The 25,304-nt window shown below is 40.5% G+C and overlaps 1 protein-coding gene across 1 annotated transcript in view; it reads right to left on the reverse strand.

Annotated features, from left to right (window-relative positions):
* LOC143115081 (diphosphoinositol polyphosphate phosphohydrolase 1) overlaps positions 1-25,020 on the reverse strand; it is a 30,737-nt gene extending 5,717 nt beyond the window's left edge. Inside the window, exons 1-4 of the mRNA XM_076276947.1 lie at positions 24,745-25,020; positions 23,804-23,914; positions 1,405-1,449; positions 287-371 (exon numbers count right to left, since the gene is read on the reverse strand). Coding sequence (XP_076133062.1) covers positions 287-371; positions 1,405-1,449; positions 23,804-23,914; positions 24,745-24,843 — 340 coding nt within the window. The 5' untranslated portion in view covers positions 24,844-25,020. The remainder of the gene's footprint in view (positions 1-286; positions 372-1,404; positions 1,450-23,803; positions 23,915-24,744) is intronic.
* Between the last annotated feature and the right edge of the window lie 284 nt (positions 25,021-25,304).

Genomic DNA, 25,304 nt, shown 5'->3' on the forward strand with positions numbered 1-25,304 from the left:
CACACTCACTCACTCACTCGTTTCACTCTCACACGCCACCAGTGCGCCAGTTCAATGCTTTGGCGTACTCTCATAGGATGTAAAATTCATAGCTGAGACCAGTGCACAGGTTTGGTTATTCATTGGCGCATTTCTGTAAATGATATCAGGCTTGAAATGTCATTAAGATATCAAATTAGTTGAAGTGTATTTGTCACAAACTGAGTATGTGCACATACTGAGTATGTGCAAATTATATCTACAAGCAACAGATCTGAGTATAACATAAAGAGTGGCTTGCACGTACCAATATTTACAGAGTCCTCCCAATCCTCCAAGACCTCGGTTACGATGAGAACATAGACGTATGTTCTGTGCTTCCTGTCTCGGTTCTGGAGTAGAAAGTAGGAAGAGTGTCATCAAAAGCTATTACCAAGATAAAATGATGTTCTGAAGAAAAGAAGCCAAGAGCTGTGAGACTGTGCCAGAAAGTACAATAATTCAGCATCTTACATGGTCCACATGAAAATTAAAAAGGTTTAGAACCTTTAGAATTGTTTTTTATATAACTGGTGGGGTCCTTGTCCCAGGATCATTTTTCAGTTGCTTGTTCTGACATCTACCATGCCCAATTTCAAACCTAGCACATTTGACAACAAATTATGTGTTATTTGATAACAAATGTCTTATACGATATAGACATAAAACAAGATGAGGGTCATTCTACGACACGGGGTGCCTTTTATTTTTATTTGCTTACCAAATGATGGTGTTAATACTGTAATGAAAAACAGTTATTCCTGTCTTATTTGCGTGACTGGGTGGTTGGATTAAGCTTGACTCATAGTAATGGAAAAATAAGAAATAAACAATGTAAAAGAATGTCTGAATTTTTCTGCTTAGTTTCTTGGGTGCTTTACAGACAGACATTATTAAAAATTGTCTTTGTGATTTCATTTCAAGTAACAGTATGCTATTTACAGGCAAAACAAGTTAATGTGACGGGTTAAGTCAAACCAAGGGAGGCAAAAAAAAAAAAAAATCATACAATATTTACCAAAAAACATAATTTTATTCTGAATAAATATGTCTAATGTCATCAGGAAAATATACTTAATTCTAAAAATAACAAATGTTTGTTTAGAATATAACATTTACATTGTGATATTTTAGATGTAAATGTCATGTTGGTCAACCTGGACACATGGAAAAGGCCATGCCCTTGTGAAAAATGGTTGAAAATAGTATGATACTCCTTCAGAATAGTATTTTCTTGTACATCATATTAACAAGAAGCCTTGAATTATAAGCTTTAGGCGTTAGAAGAACACTTTGGCTCTAGTGCAAGCTCATCAAATGTTGTGGACGCAAACAGCAAGAGTTAAAAAAGTTTCATAGAATGACCCATAAACAAATGGACCTTACCTCAAAAATTCCTACTAATCGGCCTAATGTCCCCTTGACTCCAGCCTAGAGGGGAAACAGAGGGCATATAACATTCTTTAAGAAAAAAACAGGGAGTAGCTACAACCAAATAAATCTGCAACCCAATTAGTATGGGCTATGACTGAAGTCTGCCGCAAATGTTATGAAGTTCTCCCTGTTGTTGTTGAGGTGTGTGTGTTCATGGTATGAAAAAAAATCCAAATAAATGGCAAGTTCCTATATTCAACTATCAAAATACCATCAGACAAATTGGCTAGCAACAAATAGAAGCATGAAGGTTAATGCCAACCAATGTCTGGTTCTGAAACATGAGGTGGCCTCCATCCTCATATGAATGGGAACAGGAATAGAAAAGGGCCAGGATTAGCTAGCAGTGACGTCACTTATGTTCCCTGGTCCTTGGGGTTACAGTTTCACATTAGCCTATTTATACAGCTACTCATATAACTGCGAGAGAATGGCACATCACATGATGCACTGGGCCCTTACTTTGTGTGAAAAGGCTACAAATGGACATACACACTTACAAGTAGCCTAAACTTAGGGTGCTGGACCAAAGGAAAAGTCACAGTAATAATGGCAAAAAAGTCTGCACACCCTTAGCTCCCGAGCAAACATTTAATTATGATTTGGGGCAAGCCCTTCCTTAGACTCACTTATTTGTGTATAAAAAAATGGTTAAAAGTTCAAAGACAGATTAAAGTTGTTGAGAGGAAGCAGAGTCTGATCATCCTCGCACAAATAGCTCTAAAAAGGTGTCCGCATTGTACGGATAAGAACTAAGGGTCAAATGAGGACCAGCCTGAATCAGATATCTAGGAAATGTTTCAGGGGAAGAACATTTTCTAAAATGGGGTTCAAACAAAACAAAAACGCCCACAAAATGAACCGCTAATCATTTAGGGAAAGCAGGCACAGCTACCACGAACTTCTCTGTGAAGAATTCTGAAGGCCACACCACAAGAGAATAATTACAACCCAACTCAACCTACTCATGTGACCGTAAGTAGTGTTTCAACGATTCACAGCTCACAACATAACATACACTGAAGATCAATTACCCTTCGCATTCAGCAGATAATGGTGTCAGTCTATATTTACAGACACCTGCTTTAGTTCATTTCTATGGAAGGACAATTTCATGGAAAAATGAACGGGAATGATTAATATCACAAGATAGTAATAGACAGCACTAAACAGAAGGGGGGGGGCATGTTATAGATAAATGGTTCTCTCATTTCAGATTAAACGCCACATACCAATCTAAGAGTATCTAGAGAGAACTGTGAAAGGAGTCTTTTCAGTTCTCTTTAGGGCTATTTTACTGAGAATCTGTGCCCAATTAGTTTAGTCTTGTGGCAATGAAAGAGCACACCATGATCCTCAGTTACACTTGTCATTTTGTTTGCTTCCCTTCCATATAACATCAAACCACGATTAATCCGCACAGCCAGATAGTGATCTAATTGCATTCAGGCCATAAAATGCTACTCCTGTAGTTAATCTACCTTTATCTATTTTAGGGTTGGGCGATGTCGCCTAAATTGGCATTTGACGATGTGTACAGTAAAACATCGTGATGGACGATGATATCGTGGGGGGGGGGGTAGTGTGGTAAACACTAATTAATTAGCCTATAGCCTATGTCTGTACAGAAATACATTTATAATGTTCTCCATAAAAAAATAAAAAATATATTATATAGGCTATACGGCCTGATGAAAGTGGACAGCTAAGAGAGACATACTGACCAGGCTACCGAAGTTGTGTGGAAGATCTGCTCCAAGAAAATTGTTGTGAAAGACGGATAGACAATCAATCTGAACACTTGCGTGTGCACCGACCAGCGGAATATTACACATTGCCAGCCTTTGCTGGGCCCAGCAAAAAAGCTACTTAAGACTACTATCGTGGTCACTCATTTAAAATCTTGGTAGGCCTACTATGCAGCATCCCACGTTATCAGGCTACCGTCTATGCTGACTATGAGGGCGGCGGGAAGTGAAAGTAAAGGGTTGCGATCGCGCAGTCCAGGCTATATATAGGAGGGCAAAGTAAAAACACTTTTACAAATAACGAATCCCGATTACCACTCCGCTGCTGTCTGGGACTTTTGCTAAATGCATGAAATACAAGCCATACAGTGAAAGACGAATAGGCTACCTTCTGATCCTATAATTAACTAAAGAAATGGTTTATTTTAACACAGAGGAGAAGGACGCATTTGGCGCTCGCTGTAGCCTTGCAAAAATATTTGAGCGCTAGAATGTCCTAGTCGTAGCCTAACAATAATAAATCTATATTTTCTGCTAAAACATTAGGCTACCTATTAAGTCCAATGTAGGCTATAGGCTTGCGAGACATGTAGGCTACAAAAAGACAATTAGGCTACACATTCACGTCACAGTCAGGAATTATTTGAATAAGAGGGTAGACTAATACGTCTTTTATTTTACAAGATGGTAGACTAATACGTGATAACTGTTTGGTTGACAGCCTTTAAAGTAGGCTCAATTTAATTTTCAGGGAAAGTTTTTTTTTATGTTTTAGCCTGTTACAGCAGGAATTAGTGACTGGCATGTGGGGGCGTGGCATCACGATGGTTGCTTTCCATCGTGATGCCTGTCAATCATCACGATGGACGATGATATCGTCTATCGGCACAACCCTAATCTATTTATCTTTATTTATCTGGCTGAAACTTACATCCAAAGCGACTTACAGATGTCAAATAATTGCAGGGCAAATCTCCTTGGAGCAACTCCGGGTTAAGTGTTTTGCTTTAGGACAACGGTGAAAACAGGGAACTGAACTCATAACTTTTTAGGCCACTTCATGCAAACTGGCTCCTCATCCACTACACTACCATCCATTTCAACATGTAGCCTACATTTCAAGGTGAACAATACCAACATAATGATGCATGGGAAGTTGACGTGCTATGCGGAACCTTGCGGTACATTTACAACTTTGCAGTAAAATGGGTCAAAAACCAATGTGGTTTGATAGAGAAAAGTTGGACATGCTCAACAATAACATCCAGCTGTAGGAGGCAGGGTCTGTTCCCTACATAAACAGGTGACAACCACCTACTATAATGACAGCCCTACAGGTACACAGTTATATGCAACATTTTCACCATCCATATGGAAATTACAGATGTGTTTATTTTTAAAAGTGAAAAGTACATAGAACCCCTGCATCTAAGAATTCTTTACGAAGACTTTCTTCAAAGCTTAAAGAGATATGCCACCATTTGGGGAATTACACTCATTTTCCACCTCCCCTTGAGTTAAACAATTGATTTTTACCTTTCTCCAGTTCATCCAGCCGTTCTCCGAGTCTGGCGATACCAGTTTTAGCTCCAGCCTAGCATAGATCATTGAATCTGACTAGACCATTAGCTTCTTGCCCGCTAGCATCACGTTTAAAAGCGACTAAAGATTTCCAGGAATTTTCCTATTTAAAACTTGTCTCCTCAAATTAGAAAGCGTAATAAGACCAACGGAAAATGAAACGTGGCGATTTTCTAGGCTGATGACATGGAACTATACTCTCATTCCAGCGTAATAATCAAGGAACACAATGTGCACAGCAGCACAATGATATCATGCAGCACCTGAAAATAGTCCCGGTAGGCTAACTTCCAGCAACAAGGTTGAGCTGCAGCAGACGAATCGGTTAGTGACTGGATTATTAAGCCTGAATGACAGTATAGTTCCATGTCAAATCAGCCTAGAAAATCGCTACATTTGATTTTCTGTTGGTCTTATTACACTTTCTAACTGTTGTCTTTTTATTTATTTTTTTTCAAATCAAATGTGGATCTGTTTCTCTCTAAAAAAACAAAAACTTCTAATGATTTTGAACAGATAACAATTTGAACTTAATATATTCACAATTCTTATTTCTCAAATGACCCTGGCATCTATAGATAATTGGGCCTATTGGTAATATCTAAAGACATTTACATCTATAATTTGGTCACTGGTAAAAATGTCCCCTCTGATGGCCCTTGTAGATATGCAACGTTTATACAAGCAGCAGGGCACAGTGGAGTGGTACGCCACCACGACTGTGTAGAGATAAATCTTCCTGCAGGTCTTCCTTTTCTTCCGTCACGAGGGGATTGGCTGGCCTTTGGGCGCAGCAGACAGCCTGCTTTAAACTTCAAGGACCTAGCAGTTATTGGCTGCAAACAAACCTTTTGTGCTGCTACACAAACCTTTTCTGTTGCTAAATCAAGGGGCTTATGAATTCATGAGCAACTCAAAGCAAGCTCACAGGTCTTGTAGCGACTGCAGTTATAACACAAGTGCTCCTCCTCATTCACAAATATGTCTGTGTCTGCTAACACTTCAAGTGCATTAATTAAACAGAGTTTTGGGTCATCAAGGGCAAGAGATGACATACAACAGTTAATGCTCCAAAAAACATACCTTTTCAGTTGCTAAACAGCATTCAGCTGGATGTAACCAAAATTGATTTGTGAACAGGGTTCGATTAAGGTCATGCTACATCGATTGTAAGCCTATGCACCTTTTGACGAAATCAGAGAATTGATCCCCAGCCTTCTCTTGCTATCCATTAAGTGTTTGTACTGACAAACAGAGATAGCCGTGAACAATGCCAGCCAATCAACAGAAGCTTGAAGGCATGATTTCATTGCCTGTTGAGCCCAACTATAAACAAACTTTCACAAAATTGTAACTGAATCATGGGCTGTATTCTCAATAGATCGCCCCTGAAGCTTTAGCTAACTCTCATGTGTAGCCCTAGGAGATGACTTACTCGGCTAGACTAGCAAGTCTACCTGTGTGAGTCCACCAAGCAAGAACACTGACCAGGTAAACAGTCCTATTCACCCTAAGCACCAGTCACTAAAATGTATGTACTTTCACTCTTTTCCTCTTCTCTCAAAAATCTGGATAACATCTGATCATCGCAACAATCCTTACCCATGTACGAAATGCATTATGCAATCTCTGTTGAGTTGTGGAGCTTCCAGAAGTCTGCTGTTAACAAATTTGATTTCAGCCATGCCTATGTAAAACCAGCTATGCGCTGAGATAGGGAGTTGGAGGGGACTGTCTAGTTTCTAACAAACGGAAATTAACTCAACTGTTGCCTCCAAGCAAATACCCTTTTTTCTAACACCATGGTTCTGTTATGGTGTAAGACCCTATGCTTCTCATTTACCATCCACTAGGACAAATGGGTGACTTTTCGGTCACAGTGTCGGCAAAGAACTTGACCTCATTTGAAACTGTGCCACAATCAGCTTAACGGTCACGACTGCACCTCTCTGACCATTATTTCATTCCCTTTCACTCTATGCCTGCCGTCTGTTCCACCACCTATGTTCTTGTTCCACAAAACCCACCTCCCACCCACTTTTCGTAAGTGGTTGCCTCCACACACTACCTCTTGTCCTGACATTTCCCTCACTAGCCTGTTGAGGATTAGTCACAAATATGTGATTAGAATGTTTGCGAACCGAGAGTTCTGCATTATGATGAGACAATTACCCTCAGAGATTTTCCCCATAGACTGTATTCACCTTATTCAGCCCCGCCCATTTTTTAAAATTCCACATTGTCTTTAAACTTCCGGTCGGTTAGCTACGTCTAGTTAGCTTCATTGGGATAACACAGCAGAAGAGGATAGAGAGGCTATCTTGGGAGGAAAACGACAAATGCCATCAGGAGGTCAGATTTGCAATTGTACTTCGCTACCCAAGGCTATTCACCCCTATGGAGTGGGTAGACGATATGCGGCAGTGGCCGCTGTATCATGGAGAAACCATAGACGGGAGAAACTCGCAAATCCGTATCTGTTTGGTAACTATGGTAACTAGTTTAGAAAGTCATTACAGAACAGCCGCTCCAAAGTCAGTGTTTTCCTAACTTCAGATAGGAAAGGTGTATAACAGAAATGTCTTAAGTCACCAAAATCCTAAATAAACGTTCCTAACTTTAGGATGACCCATAACATATGATGCCCGTCATCTCGATAGAGCTCTGCTATCTCAATGTATCGCAATGGATGCTACTGCTCAAACGGAAGGTGAATAAAGAACACTGAAACCAGAGCCATATAAAGGTAGAGTTGCGACAATGGGTGTTCAAAATTCGTTAAGGTCATGTGGTTCATGTAAACTTCAAAAAGTTCAATGAGACAGAGCCACAATTTTGGGTAATTGACAGACAATACATGCATTGATATACTATATTTATAACACAGTGTAATTATTGTGTAAACTGTGTAGTTATCCTACCATTACAACAATATTAAATTAAATTCCAGACCGTAGCCTGCTAAATATCGGAAGGTGACCTTTTTTTCTCCCTTTTACGTATGTGTCACTTAATATTAATTTCTGTACAAAACCAAGACGGGAGATTCTTTAGAAAACGCAATAGCACCCACCCCATAAGTGTAGCCTAGGCCTATCTAAATTATCGTTATAAAAAAAATGACCTAGTACGTGACTCAAGAGCTGTAAACAGTGTTTTTGAGACTGCGTGTAGCCTACAAAAGCGCATGGAGGTTTTAATTTTGCAACGAGAAACTGTAACACAGCTAGTCTAAGTCTAACATTAACTTGTTTGAGTTGTTCTTCACTGATCTGAGATAATGAGCGAACTACCTGAAGTAGCTAGCGTCTCGGGAGAATAAAAAAAAAGTTTAAAAGTTTTCTAACATCTCTCCAGTGTAATGGCGGGCATGTTAAGTTAACCGTAGCATTATCTACACAGTAACCCCATGGTAATGCGATGCGAGTGATCATAATAACATATAAAACGTGATATAGTCCTTGATAAATAACCAGGCTATGAACTCATAAACAACAGCATTTTGTCACCGTTTGTCATTCACCGTGCTCTGAATACAGCATTAAGATGTAGGCTAAAGAGCTTGAGATTCAGAGAACCTGCATGGTTGTGCTCATCCTGTCAGAAAATAGCAATTTGATCAGTGATCATGCATTATATCAGCACAAGCTTGATTTGAAACTGGTTTCTGGGGATGGGGTTTAAACGATCCTTCACTGGGCTAGTGCCTGCTGTGTTAATATGACCGTGCTGATGCGAACAGCTGCAGCTCCCTCAAATCTATATAGGTTCCAGGGTTCTCAAGTTTTGAGCTCAGCTTGGAGTGAGATTTGGGTTTCGCTTGTGTAGAATTGAATAAAGTAAATGCCTTATTTACTAAGATGAGTGCACCATTTATTAAAATAAGTGTGTAAAACTTGTGCACTATGTAGCAAAAGGTGTGCACACATGGACGGATTATCAGATGTGAAATGGGCCCCCCAGGCACAGATGTGAACAGATGTGAAATTCAAAAGGTTGGTAACTCTGGGTCTGGGGGCATGCTCCCCCAGAAGAATTTTTTTAAAAATAACCCTTTAAATAACAACTTCTGGTGAGATTTTTGGAAAGAAGCATTAACACTTTGAGACCTTGAATTTGTCATTGTATACATCCTATATCTTGTTTATTTTCCAGGACGGTCTGGGATTTGTACCCATCTTGCATAGCTTATGTCTCTTATGTCAGCCTTTATATCAAGGGGAAACCATTTGTGTTTTTATGCCACCAGGAAGCATGTCAGTAGAAATAACTTCTGATATTTAGTCACTCAGTACATATATCTCGTAAATTGGTGAGCCATAGAATGTCCCACCGTCAAGATTATTATATTTGAAAAGGACAGCAAGTTCATTATTTTGGGTTGCTATTACATTATGGTGGTTGGCAGCTCATTGTCTGCAGCAGAACTGTATCTTTAGAAAACAAAATATGTGTAGTATACTCGCTCACATTGATAACACTCATTGATAAGCTAATTTCATTCATTGTTGACATGGTCCATGGAGGCTCAGACGGGTGTACCGGGACCTGATGAACACGCCGATAAAAAGCACAAACGAGTGCAAAAGTTGCAGCTGTGACAACAGGGAAAATGCAGGCAGCCACGACAGCGATAGGTCGTATAAAATGAACGTTGCTGATGTCTGGGTTGCACAAAGCTACAACGACACTTCATTATGTTTTCTTAATGTCCGAAAGTTTAGTTTAGTTTATAAATAGGAAAATAATTTTGCCATAAAGTAGGCTAGGCCTACAGCGTTACAAGTGTTCGTAGAAAGGCCTGATTTACACACTGTTAAAGTGCCATAAGTAGGCTGGTTTACCAAAATGACAAACAGTTGAATTTCTGAATAAAAATAACTTTGGTGCAGTTTTGCCATCTTAAACGTGTAACCCCATAAGCGCACAAACATAAGGTGGTTTCAGGGAAGGGATGTCCTATTTTGGAATTTTACCCAGATACAACGAACACTATTTTTTGATTGGATGTCATTGGCTATTTATGTTTTTGATTTTGCTGGTGAGTGGTGCGCTAGTTCTAAATCCCTGCGAGATATCCTCTCGTATCCCTGCGCGTCCTCTAATAATTATGCAGATACCTTGACATCCCTAATAGCCTAATATTTCTGTGTGAGAAATGCAAGGTGTGGCGTGTGAGCGAACTTGTTGAATTGCGTGTCTCACGCCCATTGCGTGAGACTTGAGAACCCTGAGGTTCTCATGCATATTAGGCAAAGAATGCAACATAAAAAAACAGTAGGCTACTGCTCCTACGTTACTGTAAGGAAATTATTATTATCATTGTATAAGTATAAAGTATATATACTTTTTTGATCCCGTGAGGGAAATTTGGTCTCTGCATTTAACCCAATCGGTGAATTAGTGAAACACAAACAGCACACAGTGAACACACAGTGAGGTGAAGCACACACTAATCCCCGCGCAGTGAGCTGCCTGCTACAACGGCGGCGCTCGGGGAGCAGTGAGGAGTTAGGTGCCTTGCTCAAGGGCACTTCAGCCGTGGCCCACTGGTCGGGGCTCAAACCAGTCCAGAGTCCTAACCAGTGGGCCACGGTATAACCATTTGTGTAAGCAGAAATATTGTTGTGCTGAGTTCTAAGAACAGAGAGTTCAAGTTAAATGTTGTGCTGAGTTCTAAGAACAGAGAGTACAAGTTAAGTGTGCACCCAGACAGACAGGAACTGCACCCTGTCTGTGTGTGTGTGGCTGAGATAAGAGTATGTCACAATGAAGTCGCTATGTCTTGCTTCCTATTTTCTGTGTGCATCTGTACAATAAAAGACACAGCTTTTGGGCTGCAGAGTCAGAGACTGATGGTGTGAGGAATTCTTCCTTACATTAGCAGGCTCTCCTCTTGGTACCAGAGTTTGTGGGCAAAGCCATACTACGTGTTGTGGTTCTTGTATATATATGTTGGGGTTAAATTCCCTGACAGTTACCAACAATGTTAACAACAAACTCAGCTTCACTGCTGCAAACAAAGTTGGCTATATGCTTCGCCATATAACGAACCAGCTAGTGAGGAACTGATAAAGACTGAGCAGCAGAAAAGTCATAGTCGATACATAAATCGTTTATTATTATAATTAGGCTATTGATAGCCTACTATTACTTTACTACTATTACTGTTATTATTATTATTATTATTATTCGGATGAGGCAAAGGAATGTAAATCTGAGTCTGAAATGTTGGCTACAAACAGTGTATACTGCTGTAACTGCACTGCTGCTATTATTAATTGTTAACTTCCGGGAACTATGAGGCTTCCATTAGCTGCCATTGTTGGAAAAAAATGGAACATTAGCGTCAATGGAGTTGTCGCAACTCTACCTTTATATGGCTCTGACTGAAACTATAGAGCTTTTGCGCAGAATTCTAGAAGGAACCAGGAAAATAATTCACTCCTCAGGTGTCTAGAGGTCATCACAGTCTCTCTGCTCTACACTGGGTTAATGGATAGCCTGTATCTTCTATCAGGGTTCCTACACATTTTCCATTTCAAAATTCCATACTTTTTCCATACTTAAATTTCCAAACTTCTCGGTAGATTTTTCTGACCATATTCTCGACATTGCGGCCACTTCTGGTTTGGGATAACTCAGTGAAAACAAAGGTATGGACAACTGAAGTGAATTAAAAAATGACACTTAATATTCGACCATTTAGCTTGGTCATTTTTAGTTGTATCTTAGTTGTATCTTGACGATGGGGACTGACAGTTAAGCTACACAACAGTAGGAATGGTTCATTATGACCTGAGTGAAGTGATAAGTACTGCAAATGCAATAGTCTGGAAACACAAATATTTCTCCATACCCTTGTTTCTTTTTTCCATACTTATCCAGACCTGGAAATTACTAAAATCAAATTCCATACTTTTCCAGGTTTTCCATACTGCGTAGGAACCCTGTTCTATCCACCAAACCTGCTGGCTCTAACAAGTCGCATCCATGCCTGATTGCCACAATGAGAAAGCTGTGTGTACCAATCTCAAAGCTGCTCAGAAAAAAAAGACGTACATTTTCATCAACCCTGCTGGCCTCAAGGGTTATCAATCGCTCCAATCATCCTTCTCATCCAGCCTCAGTGCTGGCAAAACAATCAGATCAGATCAATCAATCAGAATCAAAGATCAGCACAAGATTTTACAATAATAAGATCAGAAATTATACACTTGACTAAAATAATACACCTTCAAAACTTTACTCAATCAATCAATCAATCGCTCAATCGTCCGTCCGTCCTCTGGTCAATGACAACATTTCTCTAAGTTACTCCCTCATGGTCTACATTCCATCTCTACTTAAATTTTTGTCTTGTTCTTTTCAAGAAAACAAAATAAGTAGACTTAACCCTATGAAGTCTGCTCTATTTTCAGGCCATTCTCACTACCTTTAGTTATACAGCGGGGAAAATAAATATTGACATTTTTTATATATATTTTTTTATACGTTTCTTCCGTGATTTGGGAAAAGCCCGTAAAAGTCCTTGCAGGAAGCGATTACATAAACGTTTTTTGGTATATCCAGTTTTTAATATTTTTTTCCCGAAGTGTTTACAACTTAGTGTTAACTAATAATTGTTGCAAACTGGACTACGAACAAAATATTAGTGCATTCCTGGATCTACATCCTTATGCATGCTTCCTGCAAGGACTTTTACGGGCTTTTCCCAAATCACGGAAGAAACGTCGACGCAGCGGTATAGTAGCAGATAATCAGGCAAGTCTTATTTAAATAAACTCCTGGTGCACTTACAAACTTTCTAATGCCTCGTTATTGGACTTAAAGCGATGGTTCGGAGTAATTTCACCCTAGGGTCCTTTGCACCATGACCCCGAGCCAAACACCCTCCCAGAACCTTTTTTCCCTTGGTCGAACCCTGGTCGAGTAGCGCTATCAAAAACTAATGACGTTCTGCAGTCGTGATGGAACCAACTTTTATCTCGTAAATTACCCCACTAATAATGCCCTGAATGGTACAAAACTTCTGCAGTAGTACAACTACGACCTTTAGTCCAATAACGAGGCATTAGAAAGTTTGTAAGTGCACCAGGAGTTTATTTAAATAAGACTTGCCTGATTATCTGCTACTATACCGCTGCATCAACGTTTCTTCCGTGATTTGGGAAAAGCCTGTAAAAGTCCTGGCAGGAAGCATGCATAAGGATGTAGATCGATCCAGGAATGCACTAATATTTTGTTCGTAGTCCAGTTTGCAACAATTATTAGTTATTACTAAGTTGTAAACACTTCGAAAAAAAATATTTAAAACTGGATATACCAAAAAACGTTGATGTAATCGCTTCTTGCAAGGACTTTTACAGGCTTTTCCCAAATCACGGAAGAAACGTTGACGCAGCGGCATAGTAGCAGATAATCAAACTTGTCTGTAACCCTGTGTGCCTCCACTGCATCAATTGCTCTTTTCTGCAGCTGTGCATAGAGCACATCTACACGGGGCATGATCTTGTAGAACAGGTCTAAAAGGAATAAAAACTCGGATCTAAGAGCATTCAAGAAAACCCTTTAGCCTCTCTGAGATTGTATCAAAATCTCCAGATGTTTCAATCATTTCAAAACACTCCAAAATAAGCTTTTAAATCTTTTCGGAGATCTTGTGAAAAAAGCGGAGAAACCATAAAGATCCGAGAAGAAGACACGCACTGAGGATGCTGCTGACGCAGCCTTTTCCATCACCAGGTTCAATTGATGTGCATAGCAATTAGGGTACACGTCTTGCACTTTCTTACGCACTCCACCAGATGCTCCTCTCATGACACTAGCCCCATCACAAAGTCTGTGCAATCAGCCTTACTTTATCTGTCACTCTCAGGTGAACAAACTTGTACACGATTTCGCACACTGTAGCCCTCATCGAGTTGTGCTGCAATATTAGCTTTCCCCAGCATGGCTAATTTGCACAACTCAGATGCTAGCCTCATGTTTTTTGCCTTCTCTGAAAAATGTTTCATGTCACACACACCTACACTAGCCTACTCCAAACATCCCCTTGTCCCCCAGAAGATCGGAAAAGCAGGCATGGAAAACAGAACATTTTATTGCGTTCAGGACAACCTTCTTATCAGACATATGGCCTACCACGAACGTGAAAATGTCCGATTAAATGACCGACTCTTGTCCTTTGTTTGTTGGTATACGATGTTAATGTCGGGCTGATCAGGTCCTAGGTCTTTGATAGCTAATTTAACTACAAACTCAAGTCTTTCCAATGAGTTCTTTAAGAGAAACTCCACACTATTGCACACACGCTGTTCACTCGCCATTTTTCAACTGTCTGTCTGACCTCACAAACTTCGTGCGGACTAATACAGTAGGCAGTAGACAGTAAGTTCTGACGTCGTATAGGGTGGGCAGTGGCATGATCTGCCCACCCGACCTTCTACTAACCGCGCTCTAGCTGCAGTTCCATTATCGGTCGACAGATTTACATAGACAAACAGCAGGCGCTGTTCAATTTCTTCAGGGCAGTGACGTCACTGCCCTACCAGAAATGAAATGTAACGTTACAGTAGGCCTACAACAACTACGGATATGATCAACGAGATCTTTGCGATCTTTTCGAAATTTCTTTGCGAATCATACAAAAATGTAACATGATTGAGTACTTTGCCACTGATTACAATAATAAACAAACAACATTTATTTTAAAAAAATATTTTGTGGATCTACTTTTCTAGTGGATGAATCTTTAGTAGGGCTCTGCCCCTCCTGCCCAAGTGAACGAGCCGCGTCTGATAAAAAGACAAAAAGCATATTATAAAATTCTTTTTGAAATGTATCTCACCACAGCATACTGCCAGATGGACATTCATGTGTGTGTGTGTAGGCCAGACTGAATCTGGCAATATAAGAACCATGGTGGAGGGAGACTTTATGTAGTGATGAAAAATTACCTTTCTGCGCTCCACATCTGTGATACGAACTTATCTGACCTGACTTGACCTGAGCATGTGCACTCATGACTATTCTCTACAACAACTTTTTACTGCATTGCAATGAACAAAGTAAAGGCAAAAAAGTGAGATTACGTCAGATTATGAACATGCTTTGCCATAGAGAAACACACGAAAACGTCGGGTAGGTAGAGCTATATGAAGTTATTATCACTTCGTCTGTTTTTATAACGTGATCCCTTTGACCCAGAAGGATGTGCTTGGTATCAATGGATAGCTCTGTCTCCGCTTTTATCTGACATGCAATCACAGGTTCGCGGGTAATTCAAACAAGAGTAATAGGTGCGCAGGTGAACGCAGAGCGGTATAGACTGTAAATATGATGCAATTTGCTCTACCACACACTACCCCCTCCAACTCCTCCTCTCCAAATCCGAAGAACTCCTCATCGCTGTCACTGTCCCAGTTAAAATATAAACTCTCCTCCATGGTCGTAAATTGACGGTACTGCAATCGCAAACTCTCTGGGTGCTAGCTAGATAGCTTTGATATTTAGCATCAGCTAACTTATTTCTTGAAGTTTGTGAATGATGTAATTAGCATATTTGTAAAACATGAACCAACCGTGATCTGTCTAGAATATGTCTACTATCATGTCAACATAGCAACAGCACAGTAACGATGTTTTAATTGGCTACATGTTATCGCAGCAATGAGGATGCTCCTTATCTTAGGGGGCCACATAAGATAAGAAGTGAGGACTGATCAGCGGCCTCAGATACAGCGAACCATCACACCCGGCTATTTGCACCCTCTGGGAATCTTAGGTAAAACACACTCTTGGTTTGAATCCCTGAGCGCTCTATCAATGTGCCATGGCAAGGACAAATGTCCATATACCATTGTCTCTTCATGGGGGTGCACCAATGCCCCATGCTGGGACCGCATCTCTTTGCAGTATACACCACCTACTTGGGTCTGATTATCCACTTGCATGGCTTCTCATACCATTCCTATGTAGATGAAACAACTAAACTCATCATTCCCATCACCTCAGGCATTCTTCTAGCCCAAACATGATGGGCTGTTGAACTTTATATAGCCTAAGGTAGATATGACAATACACAACAGCAACCCAAGTAAACAATGTATTTTAAGTGGAGAGACTTGTCAATACAATCATGACTAAAGAATCAATTAGGCTATAAACTACCACAGGTACTGCTAGAGCTTGGGAAAATAATCACTGCAACAATGCATTGCAATGCTATCCCTAGAAGTTCTGCATCCATGCATAAACGCATAGCAGTACAAATATGACCACTCAGTCCTGTACATCCTCTCCGCAAAAATAAATCATGCTTGTCAATCTGTCTCCATCTCGTACTCCATCCCCCACTCTTGGAACTTTTGTGTATGCTTGTATGCGCATGCCTGTATGTGTCTGTGCGTGCGTGCCTGTGTGTGTGTGTGTTTATGTGTGTGCATGCGTGTGTGTCTGTGCATGTGGATGTGTGTGTGTGCGTACATGCATGCGTGTGTGAATGCATGTGTGTGTGTGTGTGTGTATGTTTGTGTGCGTGTTTGCATGCGTGTGTGCCTGTGTGTGTGCGTGCGTGCGCATGTGGATGTGTGTGTGTATGCGTGCGTGCGTGTGCGCGTGTGTGGATTTGTGTGTGTGCTTCAAACATACAATAACAAAAGTGATAAAATAATCTCTTTTTTACCTTTTGACTGAGATATACAACAAGGTCATAGCTTTCCCAGCAGTAAAAGCAGTAGTAGCGTGTGTATGCGTGCGTGTCTGTGCATGTGGATGTGTGCGTGTGTGTGTATGCGTGCTTTGGATCTGGGAAGAGAGGACGTTGCGACTAGTCAAGGCGAGTCGGATGAGAGAACGAGAGCAAACACGAACTGGTGGTGTGAGTGTGGAGTGTGGAAAAAAAAAAACTGAGGACTGCAGGATGGATCATTGCTGAGAAGTCGTCGGTAGCAGTGACACAAGTGCGGTCACGCTCCTCTTCGGGAGCGTTGCCCACCATCGATAGCAGTATTTTATCCCACTCTGCACAGCATAAACACTCCATTTCAGTCGGCATGCTCACACCACCAGTTCGTGTTTGCTCTCGTTCTCTCATCCGACTCGCCTTGACTAGTCGCAACGTCCTCTCTTCCCAGATCCAAAGCTCGCAACTCCTCTTCAGTGAACTCCGACTCGAAAAGGTAGGGTCTTGGATCTTGGTAGTCGAAGTCATCATCTTCGTCTATCGTGTAATCTTCCATATTCATCGCCATTAGAATAAGGTGACCAGATTTCTGAGACAAAATCCGGGGACATTTTCAGTTGAGAAGCGTAAAACGTGTAATGTTTTAATCATTGTAAACTTAAAACGGGGACACTGTCCCAGGGGCATCACTAGACTAGATCTCCACAAGCCCCCTTTGGGGGGTTCGGGGGCATGCTCCCCCGTAAGAAAATTTGGTATATTTTAACGTTTAAATGCATCAATCTGGTGCACTTTGAAAAGAAATTCAGAGGTTAGACTTCATTATTCTTATCTATGGATGGAAATATTTGTGCTGTAGCCTAAACTTCCACTTCAGAATTTTAACCATGCACACACAGTTGGAATAGTTATAATATTGCAATAAGTTATGATATTGGCCATCCACAAAGCATATTTTCACAGTTCAGAAATGGTCCAAAATAGTATTGGCTACATTTCAGCACTCCATGAAATTATATCATAGTGGCAGTGCTGTTCAGACAGTTAATCAAGCTAGTTATCTTAGGCATTACAATGACCATCTTCTTTTTTTCAAGACAGTCTGTGCTTTACCCATATCTGAGAATGTATAATGTGATAATATTTGTCTTATGTAGCCTAATAGGGCCTATGTGTTATATTAATAAAAAATAACTCACGTCTCTTTTTTTCCCTTTATATTTTTGTCTTAATGTCACTAGGAAGCATGCCAGTAGAAATATAGGCTATATTCATATTTGTAGATGATTGTCTGGAATCTGGAAATATGAGAACCATGGTGGGATAGGCCTACTCTGGCTAAACAATTTACAAAAATGTTTGTACTGACATAAATCGTTTACATGAGAATAGGCCTACATTATAATTTTGGCCCAAAGTTGTAGACCATGTAGAAACTTGTTGCAATTGGCCTACCGATGCTAGTTGTCACATAAGTTCATTGTTAATTTTCTCGCGAACCATTTATCACAGCAATTTGGCGCTAATATCATTGGAAAGCTTAGATTCCGGCCGTTCACATGATATCTGCGTATGATATGCTATCTGTGTGACGGGTTCTCCACAATTTTAGTTTAACCTGGCACGTTCGTGATGAATAGTTTAATAATTCCCCCGCACAAGTGGTTTCATTTCAAAGATTCTACCGCGCTGCTATTCCACCGATCGAAATAGCCTTCCAGAAATATGGGCATTCTAGAACATCTTGGAGGTCTGAGCTGAGCGCTTGCTTTGACTGGCTTGAGCCTGTGCGTGAAGCGTGTGCAACTGTAGGCTACGTTTGGTCAGTGTTTTCTTTCTTTCTTTTATTCCAATTTCGGGTCTGTCAGTCACAGTGAAAACCGGGGACTTTTCCGGGGACAGCTCCAGCCGGGGACTGTCCCCGGAAACCGGGGACGTCTGGTCACCCTACATTAGAACTCTTAGAGAAAGCCCACCTGTCAGTGTCAGCCTAGTAGCAGAGAACTTGGTAGTCACGCTGGTGTATTGCCGGAAGTTGAGGGTTTACAGATGCTGCGTGATGTCTTTGCGCCTGGCAGCGGTGCTTTGCCGGTGCTATGCCCGAAAATAGTTCCAAATCTAAATTGGTCTAGTAAATCCCTTCGTGTTAATTTGCATTGATATTTGTACTCGATGTGAATGTACAGGTTAGGAGAAATAATTATAAAAAATCTTGAGTTATTTGATTCACTTTTGCAATGACATGCTATCTGATATCGCCGGATTACAGCGACTACGCTAAGCTAAAGCTAACCGGGCCGTTTCTAGATTAGGACAATGGCTGGGTCGGCTATCAAACGCTTTGGCTCACTCATCCAACTCTAGGGACTGCGGGGAGTGACCCAATTTCACCTAGGGGTGGCGTATTCCTTTAAAAGTACAACATTATTATCACGATTAGCATACTGAAGATCCACATGACTGTCAGAGGAGTATGCCATTTTTGCTTTGAAACAAATCACTAAAAGGTGAACACATTGCCAGAAATGTCCTTGTTGGCATATCAGCTTTCACATTACTCTTTCACTGAACTTTACTGAACATTACAAGCTTACAGACTTGCTACGCTTTCTTATAACCTTTCTAATATTTGTTTTTAAGTGTTTTAATTAACATCACATCTAACAGCTAGTTGTTTGCTCCAAGTGTATGTCTACATCTATTTCTGGAGAACTGAATGGAGTGTGTGAATAAATATGGCCCATTAGCAACACACAAGAGCTCTTCAAACTTGCGTACCTGTAGGTATTATGCGATCACGCTTCACTTCATGTCTACACAATAAAATGGGTGCTGCCTTAAGGAAATGGTATACTCCTCCGTCACATTTGCGCGTGTTGAAGACGTGCGTCATTTTTGACGCGTTCACAAGGCATACTCCAATTTCTGTCCTGAAATTGTCCTGAATACGCGCTAGTTGATTAAGGTTAGCGCCTGCGCACTACGAATTAACTGTGATACTCTGCCCCACCAACTGGTGGTGGTACGTCGAGCCTAAAAGTAGGACACTACCACTAAAGAAGCCTGAAACGCCTGAAGAATAGAAGGAGGTGGGATGTGCGAGCAATAACACACTTACGCAATAACACAATTACAGATATGAAGCAGTTCATTTGTCAGGGAACACAGCTGACTAGGGTTGGGCACCGAAACACGGTTCTAATATGGCACCGGTGCCGACACAAACGGTAGTAACTGCATCGAATAACAAAGTGGATTTCGGTGCCTCATTTCGGTGCTTAAATAGCGTTCTTTTCATTTCTTTTTTATATGAGGCATCACTGCATGTCACGCGCCATCTCTAACGTCTTGCTCTGATAGCAACACATCCAGATACAGTTAGCTAACATATGATAAACACTGGATGTATAAACCAGAGGGGTGCACCACATAGGCGAGTGGACAGTGTTTGACAGCTTGCGTGAGCCCAAGTAGCTTACTTTAAAGCGATATCGCGAGCTTCTGTCAAAATCTAGCAGTGGGCCTAACTACACACAAGCAAAAGGCTATGAAACAACATCAACAGTAGGCTAGATACGTTACACAATATCCTTGCTAATGCGCTAACTGACATTTATTTGAAATGTTATCAGCAAAGTTGTAAGGTGAAAACTTTATTTCACGGTGTGTTAAACAACATAATGGCATGATATTAGGATAATCTTTCATGTGCATGAGGCCCATATAGCATCACAATGAATATGAAGATCATGTTAAAAGTTAGCTGGCAAAAACATAAATATGTAGGTTACATACCTAATGTCACTGAGCTGTCAAAGAAGCTACGAAACCATCTCCGTACGTTATCGCTAAACTCAGCTGACTGGTGTTAGCGCATAGCCATAGTTGCTGTTAAAATGCCTAGGCGGCTAGCGCTGGGAATCTAAACACTTCAACACCGACATGTAGCCTAACATGTTCAAAACTACTGCGTGTTAAGGGTTAAGACATGAAATTTCTTGAAGCATTTGGGAACACACTGAATTAACTGGAGTCCCTGTTAGATTAGCTTGCTTGCAAATGCCGTTGTCCATGACGTGGCAGTTTTATGGCAAGCGGTTTTAACACACCTTATGGCAAACCGCCTACACTGGGTAAACTTGAAAGCAGAGCTTACCATTGTGTGTGCATGCATGGCAAGCTGTTTTAACATTTAAATGTATTATTCATAGGAGCAATGAGATATTGATAGTAAATTGAATATAACTTTAATTTCATGTTAAAATTTGTCTTATCAATAAAAAATAACAATTCATGCTTTAGACCATTTTAATTTAAAACATTTTAAAAACAAAGTACCGGTTCAGGCACCGTTTCGGCACCGGCACCGTTTTAAAAGTATCAATTTAGCACCGGTATCGGATAAAACTAGAGATGTCCGATAATATCGGCCCACCGATATTATCGGCCCGATATTAGCATAAAAATTTAATATCTGTTAATATCGTTATCGGATTTTTTTTGCCTTAAAACCGATAAAATAATGCTTGCGTTACACCCAAATAGTGCCTATGCGCTCCTGAAGCGTTTACCGGCGCACAGATGATGACCTCATCAAGCTGCGTCTTGAAGCATACAAACAAGCGTGGATGGCTGCAGTAACAAACTTGCTCGCTCTGTTTCAACATTATGTCTGTGGTTTGGAATTGGCCATGGCCGTCGTAGCCCCTTGAGTTGGCCGTGACGCCCCTTTGAAAATCAGAGGTTTACAGGCCACGGTGGCCTTGGTGCCCCCTTCTTTAAATATTCTGCTTTGCGTCCTACTAATAGCGATATATATTTAGCCTTTGGCCAAATTACGCAGTGGAGAAAGTGACAGCGCAAGAAAGTGCGTCCAAATTAACCCATTCTTCTCAGTTGAACTACTCGCGAAGTAGCCTACTCATCACACAGACATCACAAGTATCACATGAAAGAGCTTTTTTTCAGCTTTTAAACGATGTTAGCCGCTAATTGCTGTGGTGAACGGTTCGCGAGAAAAGTAAATAATATCATTCAATCATAAATTCTACTGAAGGTTTTGCGTCCACCCATTCATCTCGGTGGAATACTTCAGAACCCTTCGTTTAACATATGACAAACCATATATCAGAATAAACAGCAGACCTTACCGAACAGAAAGGTGTAAATCAGTCCCCTGTACAGTTAGCCGATCCAGACTAATCCCGTTTTGAATTTGCAGTAAATTTCAACATACATGGATGTCTCCAAATTTGGGATTTAAGTTTTACACAGTGTTTAAATTGTTCCACATTATTTTATAACGGGCCAAATACAAAACAAATATTACAAATGTCGCCTAGATATCGGTAAATCAGAGGACAGCTGACTGTAAGAGTTTGTGAAAGTAGCCTTAATGATCACAAAATGCTAAGCATGCATAGGCTATTTGAGTTTCTTAAAGCTGAGCTGTGCTTAAATTGTTCAATACATGATTTCATAACAGGCCAAATATAAAATAAATGTTAAATATAGCCTAGATATCTGAAAATATTAGATGATCAGATGATTTACAGTTATATGTAATATGTCATGTTTTTGTATACAGTGATGCAGGTCTACTGCAGTGAATACAACTTTGATCATTTTTATAGCCTACTACTGTATAGTTAACTTTGGCCTTGGTGCCCTGACATGTGGCCTTTGTGCCCCCCACCAAATATGCCCAACTGAAGGCCAAGTGGCCTTGCCCCTAAAATGGTGAAATTCCAAGCCTGATTGTGGGTATGGCCCGTTATGTACTTCACCTCAAGCCTGAAGTATTTTTTGTAGCTCAAACAAATGTTTTCAAAATTGTGCAGTATAGTTGCTTGCCACATTGTAATTGACTCATATTTGTGCATTCATTCAATTAAGGTGATTGAGTTTTAGTTAAAGAAACAGTTCATGAAGCATCCTACAAATGCAGGCTCATTTAACACAGAAAAAGGGTAGCCTGTCATACACCATGCCTGTTATTTTAGTTGGCTTTACATTCTGCTACGTTGCACATAGTTGTTCAGGTACAATGTTTTATAATTTGTGAAGAAGTCAAATTTGCCCTATTTGTTGTGGGCATTGTCAAGATTATCTCAGGGAGAGTGTAATCCAAACTGTTGTTTGAGACAATTAAAAAATAAAAAATAAACATGGCACTTTTTCCCTAAATTAAGTTGAAGTATTTTTCTTATTTTGCACAGACAATGTTAACATTTGGAAAGCCTTGTTGCATTCAAGAATGCATCCAGTGGGGCATCACAATAACATTAAGCATGTTGTGTTAATTCCACAACAGGAGATATGTGATGTTACCTAAATTAGTTTTGAGGAAAAATAAACCACATATCGACATCGGTATCGGCTGATATCGGAATCGAAATTTATGAGTTGGACAATATCGGCATATCGGATATCGGCAAAAAAGCCAATATCGGACATCCCTAGATAAAACCCAAACGATACCCAACCCTACAGCTGACACATTGTCTAAGGGCTAAAATGTGTGAAACGGAGCAAAAATTTGCTCATGTGTGCAATGGAGTACCAAGCAGGGAATAGAGTAGGAAGATGACAATGGCAAACACACACATGCAACAAAACAAGACAAATTCACAACACTGAAATCATGGGAAACCTTGAGCGGGTCAAACTGCTCTAAAAACAAGTCAGTGACAGCATATTCACAATTTATGGCACAAAAATGAAAAATATGATTAGCTACACTAACTACACTAGCTAGCTAAACTAGCTACACTACAATAGACAGGATGTGGCTGTTGTGAAATCTACACTGTAAAGAAAGTGAAAGCAAGATCCTCAGTTCATAACCTGATTAACTTGGTCATTAGATACTGTACCACAACTATTTATTATTGTTGCACTCACAGAGAGAGAGAGAGAGAGAGGGAGAGAGAGAGATTTGGGGAACTGGACTTCACAGACCTTTGAAACACCATTTGAATGAATTTGTTTTTTTGTACTACATTCAAAACCAAACTGGACATCATAAATTTGCTTTTAAACTTGACATTGTAGTGATGATTTTCTGGTGACTTGGCCAATGGGCACATTAACAATACCATGTATCTATAAGTAATACACAAAATATTCTACATGTATTCATGTAACAAATTACAAAATGGCACATGCTCCATGAAAACTGAAACAATTATCTTGGTTTTATTAGCACTTGCTTAAACCATTTTGTCTACACCTAAAAAAAGTCGCCCGTTTTCAAGTACTCTATTGTCTGGTGTTTGAGAATGGGCTCACTAGCTGTGGTGTTGAGTGACTGCGTCAAAGAAAGCTTGTGACTTACCTCTTCACACACTTCCCGAACTGCAGCCACACTGGGCTCTTCTTCTGGTTCCATTCCCCCGCCAGGGACAATCCACTTGTCTGGATGTCGACTGCTGCTCACCAACAACACCTACAAAAACGAGTCAATCAACAATGAGACCAAGACATCGATCACAGATACAACTTTGGGCTGTCAGAGTGGATGTGTGATCCAGCACGTAGATTTTACCAGAGCCCGTCATCTCTGGTTTTACTATTGACTCGACTGTTGCTTTTAAACCCGAATCCGCGGATTGTGGAGGCTCGTCGGAAGTCTTGATCATAGTAGTACGTACACTTGATCTCCACTCAGCCAACTGGCTAGGCGCACATAGATACTAGTGCTACTAACATCATACTGAACAAAACGACAATGTCTATCGAATTGAACGTCTGGCACATATCAGCAGACTCGCCGGTTAGAAGCTAGAAGCTAGCTGTTAACCTATTAGCCAATCGGATCATAAGAGTTAGGTGACACCTCGCTAGCTAAAGCTAACAACAAACAAAACAAATATTTATGCCCAACACCGTCAACTGTGCATCCAATGCCTAATATATCACACGTCCGAAATATCAGAAACTGTAGCCAAGTCCACGATACCGGTTTAAAACACTGGAAATGGGCCGTGAATTTGGAGCATCCGCTAGCACAGTCGGCGTGCTAGCTACTAGCTAGCTACCGCGCTAGGCTAGCTATGGTTGGACGTTCACCCTTGTTTGGAGGCTACGACTGAGCAGAATAATCAAACAAAGCTTACTATATCTTGTCGAGACTATTCTATGGTGTCTCTGGTTATAACCCTTATTTAATTAATTATGACAGTGATTAACCCATGGTCAAAGACATAACACAACCAGGGTCTGACTGCCTATTACCATAAACTGCGGCCCAGACCCACCCCACAACCTCGGCCTTACCTCCTCCTCACTCTCACTTCTGAAGCACAGACAGGCGGCGCGTTTCTTGTAGCCATCTCCGTCGTAGGTGCGAGTCTGGTTCGACTTCAACTTCATCATTTCGTTAGAGAAAATTAAAATTCGAGTCTCTTGAGAGGACCGCTGCTATTGGTATATAGCCTGCTTAAAGAAACCTTGTTAAAGGCCTGAAATTACTACAAGGAACCCCTCCTTCGCTTCATGTTGATAGACCACAGAGCTTCTCTAGCACAGACGCCATTACTGTGACTACTGTCTAGTTACGTAAAGTGCGTAGTACTCTAAAAGCTCCAATGACTTTGCTATAGACGTTTAGGTTTAGTGAATACAATATTGGTATACTAAATAACTAAATAGACTAATAATTAGGCCTAGTCTATAATAATATGTGCTGGTAACGTTTTATCCTATCTTCTAGTTCTAGCGAGAAAGATCAGTCAGAAAATAACTATTAAGATTTCACAATGTTGAAAACAACTATCTTACACCATGCTGCCTGGACACATTGAAGACTCCTCTGACTTCTATTAATACAATTGCGT

Source organism: Alosa pseudoharengus, unplaced genomic scaffold (assembly GCF_046254945.1).
Source record: "Alosa pseudoharengus isolate Yale_2024_CS ecotype anadromous, Long Island Sound unplaced genomic scaffold, YU_APseudo_1.1 YU_APseudo_1.1_scf_9, whole genome shotgun sequence".
NCBI lineage: Eukaryota > Metazoa > Chordata > Actinopteri > Clupeiformes > Clupeidae > Alosa > Alosa pseudoharengus.